The 17,693-nt window shown below is 44.2% G+C and overlaps 1 protein-coding gene and 1 long non-coding RNA gene across 5 annotated transcripts in view; one reads left to right on the top strand and one right to left on the bottom strand.

The window, feature by feature from the left end:
• Kif9 (kinesin family member 9) overlaps positions 1–17,519 on the top strand; it is a 51,303-nt gene extending 33,784 nt beyond the window's left edge. For all 3 annotated transcript variants that reach the window (XM_060385211.1, XM_060385209.1, XM_060385210.1), the window contains 6 exons: positions 2,210–2,404; positions 5,466–5,680; positions 6,859–7,035; positions 7,309–7,424; positions 9,124–9,228; positions 12,953–17,519. In XM_060385211.1, coding sequence (XP_060241194.1) covers positions 2,210–2,404; positions 5,466–5,680; positions 6,859–7,035; positions 7,309–7,424; positions 9,124–9,228; positions 12,953–13,003 — 859 coding nt within the window. In that variant the 3' untranslated portion in view covers positions 13,004–17,519. The remainder of the gene's footprint in view (positions 1–2,209; positions 2,405–5,465; positions 5,681–6,858; positions 7,036–7,308; positions 7,425–9,123; positions 9,229–12,952) is intronic.
• LOC110554985 (uncharacterized) overlaps positions 1–17,693 on the bottom strand; it is a 45,941-nt gene that overhangs the window by 24,748 nt on the left and 3,500 nt on the right. For both annotated transcript variants that reach the window (XR_009592309.1, XR_002476808.2), the window contains exon 2: positions 2,992–3,076. This is a non-coding gene — a long non-coding RNA (uncharacterized LOC110554985). The remainder of the gene's footprint in view (positions 1–2,991; positions 3,077–17,693) is intronic.

The following is a 17,693-nucleotide window of genomic DNA, read 5'->3' as shown; positions in this document are numbered from 1 at the left end:
GTCACTGTTGAGCAGTAGGGTTGCAGGGAAGAGCTAGGCCAGCCCTGCCAGCACTAGAGTGTCACTCTTGCTGCCGCATTTCTGTGATACTTCCGACTCTTTCACCTCCAACTGGTGCTCAAGCCATCTAAATCCTAAACTCATTCTTTTTCTTTTGGTTGGGGAATCCTGGGGGAAGTTGAGAAAGAGTCTCACACTATAGCCAAGGATGGCTGGTCTCAGAATCATGGTGATACTCATGTTCTCCAAAGCTTAAATTATAGGTGTGCCCCACCCCTCCCAGCTATGACTCATTTTTATATGTAAGTTGGAGAAAATATTCCCCCCAGTCTGCTGCCCAGGTTATGCCTAGTAGCAGTATCCAGAGCCCAGACTTCAGACTTAAGACCTGGGCTCACCTTATCCTAAGAGACCTCCTGTGAGGCATGAGAACTGATCTCTACCTATTTTTTTCACATTTATTTTATTCACTTTACATCTTTGTAGCCCCTTCCCTTCTCTCCTCCTAGTCCCACCCTCTATTCCTCCTCTCTCCCCCTCCCCTTTACCTCAGCGAAAGGGAGATTCCTTTCCCATCCACCCCTGAACCTGTTTTAGTATCCCTAAAAATGGGAATTTGTTTTTGTTTTTGTTTTTTGTTTCTCTTTGAGACAGTGTTCTCTGTGTACTCTTGGCTGTCCTGGACTCGATTTGTAGACCAGGCTGGCCTAGAACTCAAAGAGATCTGCCTGCCTCTGCCTCCCTGAGTACTGGGATTACAGGTGTGTACCACAGTGCTCCCTAAAATGGGAATAATGATAGTAATAATGATAGCATCAGAGCTGATGGCCTTGTGGGGAGTTTAAGTTAGGGCATACAGTCCTTACACTTTCGCCAGCTGGACTGTAGGGAAGTTCCATGTGCAAGCCAGGAGTCGTGGAGCAGAAAATGTCCTGATGCTAGTGATGCCTGCTATGTTCTGGACCTCTCTGTTCTGCTCAGGGAACTGGGGTAATAATTTACATGGAGGCTGGTCCTCTCAGTAACACTTGTTGTAAGAAGAAAGGGGGCTGGGTTTGTGAGCTATCCAAGCCTGCAATCCCAGCACCTAGGAGGCTGAGGCCATAAGACTGTGAAGTCAGGGCTGGTGAGATGGCCCCATAGGTACTTGCTACACAAGCCTAAGAAGCTCATTTGTGGAGCTTAAAGCAGAAGAGAACATATTACAAAGTTATCCCCTGAGCCCTCCCATAATCATGGACTCTGTCACAGACAGTAATAATAAATTAAAAAAAAAAAATGAGTTTGAGGTCTCCTTGGGCTACATGGTACAACTATCTCCTACACACACACACACACACAAAAAAAAAAAAAAAAGATGAAAAGGAAGGAAGGAAGGAAGGAAGAAAGGAAGGAAGGAAGGAAGAGGGAAACAAGAAAAGCAAGAAGAAGGGGGAACAAATGGAGAAAAGATGGAAGACAGAAATGATAACAGAGGTACGGGGATGTAGCTCTGCTGGGGCAATGCTTGCCTAGCATACACAAAGTCCTGGCTTTGGTATTAACCACCACATAAAGTGAGCATGCTCTCACACTCCAGTATTCTCAGCAGGAAAATGAAAAGGACAAAATCATCCTCAGCTACCTAGGAAGTTGTATGCCCTCCTGAGATATGCGAGATCTTCTTTTACTCTAAAAGAAGGGGGGGAGTGTGTATTGCTCATAGGGAGTACCTCAGTTTCCAATACCCATATCAGGTGGCTCACAAGTGCCAGTAACTCCATCTCTGGGAAAATCTGACATCTCTGGCATCCTAGGGATGCCAGGTGTGCACATTGCTCTGATGTGCACATGTCCACATATATATATATATATATATATATATATATATATATATATATTTTTTTTTTTTTTTAAGATAGGAGCTTCCAGCTGCCAGGTATGGTAGTGTACTTCTTTAATTCCAGCACCTAGGAAGCAGAGGAAGGCAGATCTCTGTGAGTTCTAGGCTGGCCAGGGCTACAGAGTAAGACCTTGCCTTAAGTAAGTAAGCAAGCAAGCAAATACGTAAGTACGTACGTACGTAAGTAAGTAAATGATTCATGGATAAAATAAACAAGCTGAATGTAGTAGGCTGCTTGGTCTAGTAGACTTGAGAAAGGTCTCATCTTACCATTTTAGTTTCTCACTGCCCATGCCTGGGCCTTGGTATTTTCCTGATGTTTTTCAGCGCCTTAGCAAGAAAGGAAGGTGCCAGCAGTCCTGTGAGTGGCAAGGACCTTGATACGATTTCCATCTCTAAGACCCAGCTGATCTCTTCTTCCAAAGATGGGGATATCAAAGACATGATTCAACGTGACAGAGAGCCTTCCCTGGCTGAGCCCCTTTCCTCAGACTCTCCAAAGGATGAAGCACGCCCACCCAGGTAACCATCTCAAGACAAGTGTTCCACTAGCTCAAGTCAACCCAAACTAGAGTGTGATCCTTATACATTAGGTAAAGGGTGCTCACAACAGAGAAGAAATAAGCAGGGACTCAGAGATGGTTAAAGGAAGAAAGGTGACAATGTATATGCATGCACGATGGTTGGACCTCAGTCTGCCATGACACACAGTCAATCATTTTAGGAAGGCAGTCCAGCTAGTAAAGGAACTTGCCACCAGTTCTGATGATATGAGTTCAGTAGCCAGGCTGGTGGAGAGAACTAACTCCCATAAGTTGTTTTCTCCAAACACATGCTATAGTGGTGCACACATACACCATTTTAGAACTACCATATATCAGTTATGTTAAAGTGAAGTGCCTTTTGTATAAGTAATGCATTCTAAAAGCCTGGCATGTAGAATCCTTGCACTTGGGAGGTAGAGGCAGGAAGATTAGGAATTTAAGGTGATCCTTCACTACAAAGAGTTAGATGCCAATTAGGATATATGATACTTCCCATGCAATTGTGATGACTTGAGGCGGAATTCCCCAGAACCCATGTAAGAAGCTAAATGTTTAGCACAGTACCTGCTATTCCAGTGTTCCTACAGTAGGCTCAGTGGCCGAATGGGAGAATATGTGGAAGCTGTCAGCACAGCTAGCTTGGCATTTGCTGTAGAAAAATAACAAAGAGAAGGTGTCTCAAACAAAGCAGACAAGAACCAACACGTGATGTTTTCTGATCTCCTGCCTACATTCATATACTCTGATGCACAACAGAGAGAGAGAGAGAGAGAGAGAGAGAGATCTTAAAGTTTTAGGAATCCAGGCTAAAGGAAATAAAAGTGCGGACATGAAAAAACATGTTCATCACATTGTTAAAGAAAAAAAATATTTTTAAAAGAGTAAACACCAGGGGGCTGGAGAGATGGCTCAGAGGTTAAGGGCACTGCTTGCTCTTCCAGAGGTCCTGAGTTCAATTCCCAGCAACCACATGGTGGCTCATAACCATCTATAATGGGATCTCATGCCTTCTTCTGGTGTTCAGGTGTACATGCAGGCAGAACATTGTATATATAATAAAATAAATAAATCTTAAAAAAAAAAGTAAACACCACTTTGCCAGCCGGGTCTGCAGAATGAATTCCAGGACAGTCAGGGCTACATAGAGAAATACCATCTTAAAAAAACAAAAAGCAAAACGAATGAATAAATAAAAATTTAAAAAGTAAACACTTTCAATAGTTAATATTAGATAAAGGGCATCAAATAAATTGTTATCTCTTACCCTGGACTGTGCAAGAATGTATGAGCCTATGTACATTTCAGAATGCTCAGAGAAGTTAAAAGTTGCACAGTGAATGCCCATACACCCAGAGCCTTCTTATTTCTGTTGGCAAGCTCTTACATTTGTTCCGTCTTGTGTTGTCTTTTTAAAAGTACATTTCTATCCCCTAGTTTAGGGGAGGGGCATAAGGAGAGAAGAGGGAGGAGACGAGGGAGGGGGCCACAGCTGGGGTACAAATTGAATAAATTGTAATAAATGATAATAAAAAAGTAAATTTCAAATATAAGCTGCCACAGCAGCCCACATCCCTCTGTGCCAACAGTTGTATCACATTAATTGAGGTTCTCAGAGAATTTTGTGCATGGGGTTATGTATGTATGGTGCATGCACATGAGCATATGGGCACACAAGCTCATGTGTGCATCCTAAGGTCTGAGCAGCACTTCTAGTGTCTTTTTCTCTTATTCTTTGCTATACACCTTGAGACACAGTTTTTCAATAAACTGGAAGCTTGCTGTTTCAGCTAAGCTGGCTGATTGGCACTCTTTCAGATCTGCCTGTTTCTGCCCCGTAGTGCTGGAGATACAGACATGATGCCTGGATTCTTATGTAGGTTCTGTGCTACTATATGAGACTTTTCCTAGGAGCCTTGAACCAAAGTCTATTTATTCTAGATAAGGAACCAGTGACAGAACAAACTTACAGTGCCACCAGAGTCTAATGACTCTTTAGAGTTACTTACAGGAGCACAGATAAAAGCAGTTGCCTACCCCAGCCTTGGTGATGACTTACAAAAATTACACTCCTGGAACTCTGTGTGACTTCTATTCAACTGGATAAGTCAAAGAATCTCCTCTTCTAGCAGTTTACCGCTTATATAACCTCAAGAAAAGGGCTTGGTAAATCTTGTTAGTTTCAGGAACTTCCTGAGACTTATGAGTTTCACAGCTCCTATATTGGTTTGAATAAGAATCGTCCCCATAGATTCATATCTTCGAATGCCAGGAGTGCAACTCTTTCATAGGATTAGAAGATCTTTGTTAGAGGAAGTATGTTACCAGGGATGAGCTTTGCTGATTCAAAAGCCCACTAGGCCCAGAGTTTCACTCTACCTTTGGATCAGGTTGTAGCTCTCAGCTCTTTTCCCAGCACCATGTTGCTATGCCTGCTACCATGATGATAATAGACTAAGCCTCTGATACCATAAGCAGGCCTCCAATATCTTTTTAAAGAATTGTTGTCGTGGTAACTTCACAGTAATAGAAGAGTGACCAAAAGAGTTTGCTTTTCTCCTCATGGACAGAAGCTATATAACATAGGGGTATGAATTCAGGTACTCATACTTTCAGGACATATGTACTCTCACAGAGCCAGACCGTGAACCCCTCTCAGAGAAATTTTAGTACCATGAAATAACACCCCTATGTGAGGGAAAAAAAAGATCGTATGTTCTGTGGGGCTCCAACCATTTAAAAATATATCAAATTATCCCAGGAGATTCAAGAAATTCTGGTTGCTGATAAGTGATAAGTGATTTTGTTTTCAGTTTCTTTTCTTTCCTTAGTTCCTGAGTGGACATGGGCCCATAGAATGAAGATGAACAGTTAATTCCTGTAGACTAACTTAAATAATCTGACACAAATAGTACCCAGGATCTCTACCCTTTGCCCTCACAAGGAAGAAAGGTAGTCACAAGGAAGAAAGATGAAGGACTTTGTGTCTCCAAGGCAGCTGCTCCATTTCTTTCTCCTTTGACCTCTTCCTTTGTCCCCAGACCTAGTACCCCACCCTCTAAGCCTGTGGCCTTTGAAGAGTTTAAGAATGAACGAGGTAGTGAGATCAACCGTATCTTCAAAGAAAACAAATCCATCTTAAATGAACGAAGGAAAAGGGCCAGCGAGACAACCCAGCGTATCAATGCCATCAAGAGGGAGATTGACGTGACCAAAGATGCACTGAATTTCCAAAAGTCACTACGGGAGAAGCAAGGTAGATGTAAAGGGAAGATGGCCAGGGTGGTGTGGGAACTCAAAGTCACCATGCTGTAACTGTGTTAGCCTTAGTCACTAAAGGACCAAGATTGAGGGGACCAATAGAGTGCTTTTGGGTGCAGACCTATGTCATCTCACTAGTGCCAGCTAGCCTTTGCCAATGTTGCTGTCTACTGCATTATTTCAGAACTAACTCCTGAGCCTTTCTCCCATATGTGCCGTTTCCTGATATGTGCAGTTTCTCCTGATATGTGTTTCCATGGAGAAACTGGTCCGTAGCCTGAAGGAACAAAGCCCCCCTCTCCCACCACTTAGAATGAGCACTGGAGGCTCAGTAGAGAAAACAAAGCAGTTCATTTTATGATCTTGCAAAGATGGGTACCATTGACGGGGATTAAAAAATGGCAGGATACACCACAGGAGTGCAAAGAAAGTTTTATTTTGGCTTTTCGAAACAGGTTTTTCTGTGTAGCCCTGGCTGTTCTAGAACTCACTCTATAGACCAGGCTGGCCTTGAACACAGAGATCTGCCTGCCTCTGCCTCCTTAGTGCTGGGATTAAAGATCTGTGGTCATCATAGTCCAAAGCTTTGTCCATCAAGCTAACTCACTACACCCACATCATCTATAAACCCTGCCTGGATACAGAGGTCATGATAAAGGACATGGATTATATTAAGAGGTTTGGGCCTCTCAGGAATGGGAGTCCTTGGAATGAGCATGATTATCTACACACAGCAAGATTTGGCTGCTGTTGCCAGCTTCAGGCTGTCCTTAGTAGAGCTGTCCCTGAACTCTTACAAACCAGTGTCTACTTTTCCATATTGACCTCCTACTAATCCATCTCTGAGAATCTATTTATTTATTTGACTCAAAAGAAAAAAGTCTTTAAAAGGGTGACTATCTTTGGCTGATGTGACGAGATAAAAATGAACATGATACATGGCCCCTCTCTATCCTCTGCCCAGCTCCTGCTTCTTCTAAAATACCAACCAGGCCCCACCAAGCTGATCAGCCACCTGTGGATATGCTAGCCTTCTTATGCTTTGCACACTCCTTGTCACAGCCGCTCATGCCTCCAGGCTTCTGCCAACATTGTCATCTTTTTGGAACACTGTTCTTCCTCTACCCTGATTGACTATCGCCTTGTTCCCCGATCCCTCCTATCACCCTGCAGGTGAGTATGAGAACAAAGGCCTGATGATCATCGATGAGGAGGAATTCCTGCTGATCTTGAAGCTCAAAGACCTGAAGCAGCAGTATCGAAATGAGTACCAAGAATTGCGAGACCTCAGGGCCGAGATCCAGTACTGCCAGCGCCTGGTGGACCAGTGTCGGCATCGCCTGCTCATGGGTATTCCAGTTGGGAAGGTTGGCAGGCTCCTTGAGGTCAAGAGAGGCTTTACAGCAAGGCCAAGGGTCAGTTCTAGAAGTGCTCCCTGACCTGCTCACTGCAGGGCCAGGGCTCGGGCAGAAGCTTCAGGTGTGTACTTTCCACAGCTATGACAGCTGGGGATGGTGAGAACAGGGGAACAGAAAGTGAACAGAGGTGAGCCTGAGATGGCCTTTGCCTGCTTCCCCACAAGCTCCCTCACACCTCACAGTGCTGTGTCTCTGACTCTTGCAGAATTTGACATCTGGTACAATGAGTCTTTTGTCATTCCGGAAGATGTTCAGGCAGCACTGAAGTCGGGCAGCGGCATCCGGCCAGGCATGGTGCCTGTCAACAGGATTTTGTCTCTGGTGAGCAGCACAAGTGGTACAAGGGCAGTGAGAGTTGAACATAGGGATAGTAGCAGCAGTGTGGGTGATTTTACCTTGTCCATGGATTGCTGTCTAGTGCTGCAAGTGCCCAGGCACAGAGGCAGGGTAATTTCCTCAATTATTGAAAGGTGAAAAACAGAGCTAGAGCGATATAGCTCAGCTGGGGCTAGAGTGACGACTTGGTGGTTAAGAGCATTGTCTGCTCTTTGAAAGGACCTGGGTTCAATTCCTAGCACCAATATGGCAGCTCACAAGTGTCTGTAATTCTAGTTCCAGTGGATCCAACTCCCTCACACAAACGTACATGTTGGACAAACACCAATGCACATTAAATAGAGAGAGAGAGGAGAGAGAGAGAGAGAGAGAGAGAGCGAGCTCAGCAGTGAAGAGTACTTGAGTACTTGCTGCTCTTCTGGAGACCTGAGGGTTCTAAACACCCATGTCAGGCAGCTCACAACTATTTGTAATTCCAGCTCCAGTTCCAATGCCCTTTTCTGGTCTTTGTGGGCAACAGCACACATGTGGCATATAGTAGCACAGACATAAACACATAAACATCTTTTTAGAAAATCTTACCTTAGGTTTCTAAAGCAACTTTGTGTGTGTAACTAGACATGGTATCTGCCATAGGTAGAGCCCGTGTGTGTGATTTCAGCTTACAGTTGTAGCTGTAAGCTACATCATGAAGGGAAGTCAGGGCAGGAACCTAGAGACAGAAACTAAAGCAGAGAACATGGAGGAGTGCTGCATACTAGCTTGCTTCTTGCTCCCCGTGGCTTGCTCAACCTTTCTTCCATCCCTTTTCCTAAGCCTGTTTCTAAGGTGGTGGTGGCACTTGGGAGGGAGATCTCTGAGTTCAAGGCCAACATGGTCTAGAATACTGCCAGGACTACACTACCTAGAGAAACCCTCTGAAAAACCAAAAATAGATAGATAGGATAGATAGGTAGATAAATGTGTATGAGTTCATGTATATATGTATATTACCTGAGTTCAGAAGTTCTGTTTCCCACTTGGAATTGGAGTCATATATAGTTATAAGCCACTATGTGAGTGATTAGAGTTGGACCTGGGTCCTCTGGAAGATCAGCCAGTACTCCTAACCACTGGGCCATCTCTTTAGCCCCTTCAGTATGCTTTCTTACACAATCCAGGACTACCTACCACACTGCCCTTATGGACTGGGTCATCCTACATCAATCATTAATCAAGAAAATGCCCCCACAGACTTGCCTATAGGCCAGCCTGATGGAGACAAAACCAACCAGCACAAATCTTAAAGCAGGATGTTCAGGGCTGGAGAGATGGCCCAGTGGTTAAGAGCACTGGACACTCTTCCGGAGGCCTTGAGATTAATTCTCCATACTCACATGGTAGCTTACAACTGTCTATGACATGAATTCCAATTCCCCCTTTTGGTGTACAGATGAACATGCAGACAAAGCACCCATTTACATAAATAATTTTTTGAGAGAGACAAAAGAATACTGCCGACTTTCTTCAGCGCCCAGGTGGCCCTTACAGAAGGATCTGGGAGGCCTCTGACAGACATGGGTGCTACAGTGCTCTGGGTGCATTTGCAAACCCAGCAAGGGGCTGTCCTGATGCTCACAGGCCCTGCCAGGGCTTTTCCTACAATGCCAGGCTGAGATACTATGTTGGGTTGGGTCTCTTCCAGGGAGAAGATGACCAGGACAGGTTCAACCAGCTGCAGCAGACTGTCCTGCCTGAGGGTCCTGATTCCATTTCCTTCTATAATGCCAAAGTCAAGACAGAACAGAAGGTAACTTGGGGCATTCATGTCTGTGAGGAAAGGGTGTGCAAAGACTTTATTACTAGGACACCCAGGATCACCAGCCTCATTAGATAGGCACAGGGTATATGTGTGTGTGCATGATGGTACAAGCCCAGGGAGATTGATTGTCACCCTTAGTTCATGGGTATCTTCTGCCAGCTCTAGACTGGAACAAGGCTGGACTTTGGAAGTGGGGGAAGGAGGATCAATCACATAGATCATAGCCTGGTCCGGACATGGCTTGTAATGCTAACACATAACCATGTGTGGTGACTCACAGCCCATGACAGTCTAGGAAAGAGATCCTCTGAGGCTACTTCCTGTGGAGAAAGGCCTGTCCTGGAAGCCATCCTGCACAAATGGCAGGGGACAGGATCACATGTAGCCAAAGTGGAACTAGACATGGTATCTGTCATAGGTAGAGCCTGTGACTCTCCAGAGTCTTCACCTTGCCAAGGCCCTGAATACTGTGCAGTCCTTTGTGCTCAGGTGGTTTTTGTTTATTGTTTGAGACACAGGGGTCATGTATCCTAGGCTGGTCTCAAACTTGCCAGGTAGCCATGGATAACCTTGAACTCCTGATCCTCTTGTATCTCCTTTCCAAGTGCTGAGATCATAGCTGTGTGCTACCATACTTAGCATTGTTTCCTATTTTTCTTAGTCTCTTTCACTGTGAAACTGATTTATAGTGTGTATGTGAGTGTGTTTGCATACTTACTTTATGTGCATTTTGCCTGCATGTGTATCTGTACTGTGTTTGGTGCTTGCAGAAGCCAGAGGAGGGTGTAAGATTCCCCAGGATTCCTGCAGAACTGGAGATGGTTGTGAGCCACCACATGGGTGATAGGAATTGAATCCAGGTCCTCTGGAAGAGCAGCCATTGCTCTTAACTGCTGAGCTATCATCTCTTTAGTTCCAAGTATATATTTTAAATCACAAGCTCATATTTGATTAGATTTAAGGACTGCAAAACATATAACTTGAAATTATTTTCTTCCTGAAAGTGTGTATATTTGTTTTTTGGTGTGTGTGCATGAACGTATTGGGGGGAGGATGTTTTGTTTTGATTTTTTTTTTTCAGACAGGGTTTCTCTGTGTAGCCTTGGCTGTCCAGGACTCACTTTGTAGACCAGACTGTCCTCAAACTCACAGAGATCTGCCTGCCTCTGCCTCCCTGAGTGCTGAGATTACAGGTGCCCAGCTTGTTTTTATTTCTTAAGACAGGGAGACATGGTCTCTTATCCTCAGGAGACAGAGGAGAATCTCTATGACTTTGAGGCCAGTCTGATCTATATAATGAGTTCCAAGCAAGAGCTACATAATGAGACCCTGTCTTAAAGAAGGAAAGGAAGAAAGAACAAAAGAACGAACGAAAGAAAGAAAACAACAATGCTGCTGGCACACACCTTTAATTCTAGCACTCAGGCAGAGACAGGCAGATCTCTGAAGCCAGGCAGAGTTTGAAGCCAGCCTGGTCTACAGAGTGAGTTCCAGGATAGCCAGGGATACACAGAGACACCCTTTCTCAAAAAAGAAAACCAACCAACCAACCAACCAAATAAACAAGATGCCATTTCATTTCTCTTAGGCTGACCTCAAATTCACTATGCAGCTAAAGATGACCTTGAGTAGGGCGAGGTGGTGAACACCTGTAATCCTGGCACTCAGGAGGCAGAGTTCGAGGCTAGCCTGGTCTACAAAGTGAGTCCAGGACAGCCAAGGACACACAAAGAAACCCTGCCTTGAAAACCCAAAAATAATAAAACCTTGAGTTAATATTATTGTCTTTACCTCCCCAGTGCTAAGATTACAGGCATTCTGCATCATATCTGGCTATTTTTTTGGTTCTTTGAAACTAGGTTTCCTGCAGTTCGGGCCTGCCTTGAACTTGCTATGTAGCAGAGGGTGGCCTTGAACTCCTGCCTCCTAAGTCTTGGAATTTTTCGGCTTTCACCACTACAATGCCTGCATTTACTTTTTTGTAATTACCAACCCAGAACCATTTCACATCCTTCAAGAATTCCAGCCTACACAGAGTTAACAAAATGTAACTAAAAAGAAAAATAAAATTAAAAAAAAAATTCCAGCCTAAATGCTGGAGATGTAGCTTAGAAATAGAGCATTTGCCTACTCTGTGTAAGGCCGTGGGCTCAATACCCAGGACCAGAGAGGAAAAATTCCATCTTGAGCCAGGAATTATGTCAAATCCTATAATCTCAGCACTTTGAGGAGCTGTGGTGTATTTTGAGTTCAAGGCCATCTTGGGCTATTTATTGAGACCCTATCTCCAGAAAGAAAATTCTAGCTTAGTGTTGGCATTGCAGGTTCAGCCTCTGACCTTGGGAATGCTAGGGTTTCTTTGTATATTCTAAGCTAACTTTAACATTTGCTCTTTGCCTGCCCACTGCTTTATTGACAGTCTTTTCTACCAGTTCGCAGGGAGCTAAGAGTGAATTAAAAGGATAGTATTTAAATTAAAAAAGGGTACAATTTTGAGTCTACAGCTAGAGGGCCTGTAACGGTAATAGGCCCCAACCTCTAGAGGTAGAATCCTCTCTGTGTTAGTTTCCTATTGCTGTGACAAATACCTGGGAGTAACAACTTGGATTAAGGCAATCTGGTGCCACATGTGTTTTGAGTGCTGGAGGCAGGAGGATCAGGAATTCAAAGTCATCCTTTTTTGCACAGAGGTTCAAGGCAGGCCTGGGCTTCATGGAAACCCAGTCTAGAAACAAAAACAGAAACATAGGAAAAAACAAAGATGGTTTATTTTGCCTCAGTAAACTGGTTCCACTGTTATGAGCCTGTGGTAAATCAGAACAGGATGACATCAGAAGAGCATGGTGGGGAGCTGCTTGTTTAAAGGTGCTCAAGCAGAGAAAGACAGGGCTGGACCAAAGACATGATATACCTTTCAGGGCAGATCCCCAGTCATCCACATCCTCCAACCAGGTCCTACCTCTTGTTTTCTACCACCTTCCGGTAATGCTATCAGATTAGAAGTTCACTGTTGGACAAACCCATTGATTAGATCAGGGCCCTCACTTTCCATTTAGCTCTCAGTGGTAAGATCTACCACTGAGACTAAGCTTGTTAACATAGGAACCTGTTCAGAGATAATTTTCTTTTTTTGGTTTGGGGGTTTAGAGACAGGGTTTCTCTGGTCCTGGAACTCACAGAGATGTGCCTTCCTCTTGAGTGCTGGGATTAAAGGTATGTCACCTCTGCCTGCCTTTCAGGGATACTTTATATCCAAACTGTAACATCTCTCTTTTGACTCCATTCTCTGTCAGATTTTAAGTAGGCCATGGAAACACACATGCCTTTTTGCTTTTTCAAGACAGGGTCTTACTATGTACCTCTGGATATCCTGGGACTCACTATGTAGACCAGAGCTCACAGAGCCAACCTGCCTCTGCCTTCTGTCCGTTGGGATTAAAGGCATATGCCACTATGCCCAGTACATGTCTTTTAAACATGACTGCCAGGCTATTTAAAAACAGCCTCACCTCCTTTCCTTAAATTGAAGGAATGAAAGTGTTTGGATGGAATATTATTTTTCATAGAATTTGGACTATCCAGAGAATTTTCTGACTCCAGACTGTGATGTTTTGCAGGAAGGATGATGTGAACTTGAGTGACATAGTTTGTAAGTCCTTACTAAGACTACACCTCCTGATCAATTTTCCTTTTCTTGATGTTCTTCTTGTAGCACAATTATATGAAAGCCTTGGTGGGTCTCCAACAGTCCCACAGAAAATAGTCTCATCAATAGCCTGAAGACCAGCAGCTCTAGTCTGTTTTAAGGAAGCTGCTACACACATGCCCAGAGCTCCAGCCACCCTGCTGCAAGCTGAACCAAACCGAGAAACAGTCGCCTGCCTTCTGGGAAGGGTATCCTCCCACCCTTACTCCTCTCCACAGAATATTTTTGATTTTAATTTGCTTCCACATGAAAAATCAAGATAAAGTTACTTTCTAGTTTGGACTTTAAGTACTATTCTAAAAATTGTTTTATTTCCTGTCTGAAAGGACATCTTCCTTACATACAGGTTGTGGCTTTAACAAAGTCCTAGTATTTGCCTAGCAAGCATGACACCTGAGATTTGCTCCCCAGCAACACATACACACTTGGGATGAGAGAAGGCCTGGGAGTGTAGCTCAGTGGTAGAATACTCTAGAATTCATAGCTTTCATTTCCAACACCACCAGCAATAGCCAATATTGTAGTTAGGCATGATGGGACAGGCCTGTAATTCCAGCACTTGAGCGGTGGCAACAGGAGGATCAGCAGTTCAGTCATCCTCAGCTACAAATCCAGTTCAAGGTCAGTCTGGACTATCTCAAAAAGCCATCAGAGCCTTGATTGGAAATTAAAACAGCAATCTAGGCTCCTCCAGACAGTGTCTCCCTCTAGTCAGCCTCTCTTCAGTGGGCATTCCGAGATGAGCTTGGTCTGAATGATTCTTACAGTTCTCTCAACCCGTGCTTTCCCTGTGCCTGGCCTCTGAAGGCAGGGGGAAATTCTCCTTCAGATACAGTGACCTATTAAAGGTGAGGCAGAACTGGGTCCCTATGCCCAGGAGTGCATGACCTTAGATACCACAGCCTTTCTGGCCAAACACATATGTAGAATAGGTGTTGTTGCAGCTTCTGTCTTGGCCCCTTCCTTTTCTTTCTCAGTGTGTGACTGCAGATAAACACAAGTGAAGGCGACCAGGTCACTCAGGACAGCAATAGGGATCACACCAACAGGGCTGATCAGGGAAGAGGAAACATCACTTCTAAGTTCTCAAGCTCTGTGTTCTTGGTGATGGTACCACTGGGAAAGAGCTCAGTGCTTTACTCAGGACAAACACTGGCCCCTTGGGGGTTTTTCAGCTGACCAGTGCAGTCTCTGCTGAGTGAGACATTTTTTTGGAGCTTCTTTGTAATCTTTTCTTCTGTTGTTGTGGGTCAAGGTTTTGACCTTGAACATGGTATCTTCCATCTGATACCCTTGCATGCCCAGGATGATAGAGGCCTACAGTGGAATTACCTGGAAGCTCTGAGGAGGGAAGCAGTGAGAGAAAATATTCCAGATCACACCTCAGAGATTAACTTCCAGCTGTTGGGTTACTCTCTATGAGTTTTCTATGAGGAAACATGTAAAGAGCTGGGAGAGAAGACGTGGCTAAGTAGCCAAGACTGTTTATTCTGCAAGCATGAGGACCCAAGTCTCAATACCCTATACGTGCAAAAACAAAACAAAACATGGCTGCATGAGTGCTAGCCTCAGCACTGGAGTCCAGAGAAAAGCAGATCATTGTAGAATGATTAATGTGAATTTAATTATAAATTAGTATGGTGGCAGTTTATCTTTAGCTAGCTACTGACCCAAATAAAGATACATTGAGACTATAATTTAATTAGCCTTGAGTACAATATTGAGCAATTGTTACTCCATCCTAAACCTTCAAGCTAGTCTAGCTTTCTCACAGCCAAAATCTCCATCATATTTGCAATTTTTAAAATCCTCGCCTGGCTCCAGTCCACTTCCCTTTTGCTTCCTGGACCTCTCCTTCATGGCTCAATCTCTTACTCCCTCTCTCACCCCCTTCTGGACCCAGTGCCCCACCCTATTCTATCTCTCAGCATTGGCTGGTCAGCATTTACTGGCAAAACAGTGTTTATTAGGCATATTTACACAAACGAGACCTAACAGACATTAAACATTACAATGCCATGTTCTGATTCAAACTAGATAGTGGGATAGAGAAATCAGCATTTGAATAAACAAGGTTAACTTTATATAGTGCACAACATTATGCCAATAGATCCTGAAGAGCTTGCTGGGCATCTAACATATCCTAAATAATGGGCTTCCTGTCCAGTGAGAGACCCTGTCTCACAGTAATAAGACAGCAACAGTGGAAGACAACTGATGTCCTGCTCTGACCTGGGTGTGGCAGGTACCCACACCCACAACTTGCATGCACCACCCCACCTCCTAAACCAATCCCTCTCATCTCCTTCCTCTCCACCACCCCACCTCCTAAACCAATCCCTCTCATCTCCTTCTGCTCCACCACCCCACCTCCTAAACCAATCCCTCTCATCTCCTTCCACTCCAGGGTCTCACTATGTAACTCAAAAGCTTGCTGGAACTCACATTAATCCTTTTGCCTCACCCTGACCAAGTGCTGTTATTGGAGGCATATATCACCACACTTGTCTCAAGGAAAGGTATTTTCCTACCTAAGAGGAAGAGCCATGTGACAGTATCTCAGGTGTGGTTTCCAGGTAGACTAGAAGGGGAGTTGGTGTGTATGATCCCCTTTATCAGGACTGTAGGAGTAAGTGTCCTATCTCTGCCCGGAAGTCCTGCCTTCCTCTCCTACCTTGCTATAGGCCACTCAGCTCTTTATTAAACCAATCAGGGCGATGGAGAAGAATGTGATAAAACACTGGGACAGCTGATGCCTCATAAAGATAATAGCAAAGTCTGGCCTGCACACAACTCTCTGCTGGTACAGAAATTAGCACCCGAATAATACAAAGACCTTTACACAGAAAAATATTCCAACAAATATAATTTTGTGGTTAATAGATATAAACAAGATAGAACTAATACACAACAAAGGCATAGAATTTGAAAGCAGAGGGGTAAGAAATTGAAGTTTGCCAAGGTAATCTTGTATTATATGGGAAAGAGGAAAAATAATTTATCCTTTATTCTTTTATAGGTACAATGCTTTTCCAATAGAAAAGGATTGACTCTGCCAGGGTAAAGGTGTTTGTGTGAGTATAAGAAGAAGGATATCATTTCCCAAATGTCACACTGAGCCCAGGGTCTTGTTGCTAATGTCCTTGCCTGCCTTCTGACAAGGAACTACATAAAGTCATTGGACTGAAAACTTCCAGTTTGTCCTTTTAAGCCTGGAACATTCCAGTTCATTGAGACAGGTTCTTACCATGTAGTGAGGCCAGCACTATATTTTCAGTCCTGACTGGAGTGCTGGGATCACAGGTGGGCCACACTGACTCTCACAGACTCAGCATCTGCTAAGGAGTTGAGACAACTCTCTGACAACCCTTATTTGGGGAAAGGGTTAGGTAGAGAGGTAGGAAAGGAGCAGGTGGATAGGGAGTGACCTCCCACTCAGTTCCAGCTGTAGACTCAAAGGGGAATGAACTTTTCTCTTCCCAGCGCCTCAGTCAGGTTCCCATTTGAGTGAGTCAGAACTCTGGCCTGGGTACACAGGAAAAAAACAAAAGCAAAACCTTGCCATTTAGGAAAACAAGATACCACCCAGTGATATCTTAGGACATATCTAAGTTCTTATGTGTTGTATCAGTCAATATACTGTATATTCATACATATATTAGTCAGCATATTAGCTCAAAATTGCCTCTGAATAGTTCAGGTAGAGACTGCTTGCTTAGTGTTCTAGTTTCATTCTGTTGCTGTGATAAAACACTGTGACCAAAAGCAACTTAGGGGAGGAGATGGCTTACACTTCCAGGGCACAATCCATCACTTAGAAAAATCAGACCAGAAATTTGCTAATGTTATTATACAGTCTTGGACCAGCTACATAGGTAGGTGCTGTCCACAGTGGGCTAGGCCATCCTCCATCAGTAAGGTAACTTCCCCAGTGAAATGCCACAGACCAATCTGATCTAGGCAATTCCTCAACTGAGGCTTTCCTCTCAGATAACTGTAGGCCATATATGTCAAGTTGACAAAGCTAACTAGTATACCTTACGTATACAAGGCACTGGGTTCAATTTGCAGCACTGGGAGGGAAAAAAATTTACAAATAGTTTTGGAGAATGTGCTCAGGCAATCAGAACAATAGTGTTCTCCTGTCCTAAGTACATTTCCCATGTCTTCACCAAGCCCTAGAGCTTACCTGTGGGGAATGACCATGCTTTGGCTTTCTTCCCTTTTTCATGAGACACTAGTAGCTATTGGGTTTCAGACCCAAGACAAGCAGCTCAGGTGCCTATTTAACATATCAAAGTGGACATGGCCTCCAGATTCTCCCTTGGCCGGCATATCTCACCCTCTACACTGAACTTTCCAGCCCAGGGGTTAGGCCTCCCTCCCCCAGGCTCTTCACTATACAATCCAGACATTTTGGTTCTCTCTCTTCTCTCAGAGTTTGCATGCTCTTTCCACTCCGCCCTGCCCCCCCCCAACTTCTGTCTCCTTGGGTGACTTCCCTGACCCCATTCCTTGGGACTGGTGAACCTGCCCGAGAGCTGTCCCCAATAAACTTGCTTTTATACTTTGACTTCAACTGGCTTACTTTGTTATTGGGGTATACCTATCAGAAGCTACCCCAAGGTCTACTGGAATGGATGTGCTCTGGGCCCAGAGGAGATACTACTAGAAGCAATTCTCAAGGTGTTTATGGTATTCAGTACTCCAGGAGTGGGAACAGATTTCGTGATGGGAATCTTGGACT

Source organism: Meriones unguiculatus, chromosome 6 (assembly GCF_030254825.1).
Source record: "Meriones unguiculatus strain TT.TT164.6M chromosome 6, Bangor_MerUng_6.1, whole genome shotgun sequence".
In the NCBI taxonomy this organism is placed as follows: Eukaryota; Metazoa; Chordata; class Mammalia; order Rodentia; family Muridae; genus Meriones; species Meriones unguiculatus.
The sequence above is the reverse complement of the archived record's forward strand: the minus strand, read 5'-3'. Positions and strand labels throughout refer to the sequence as shown.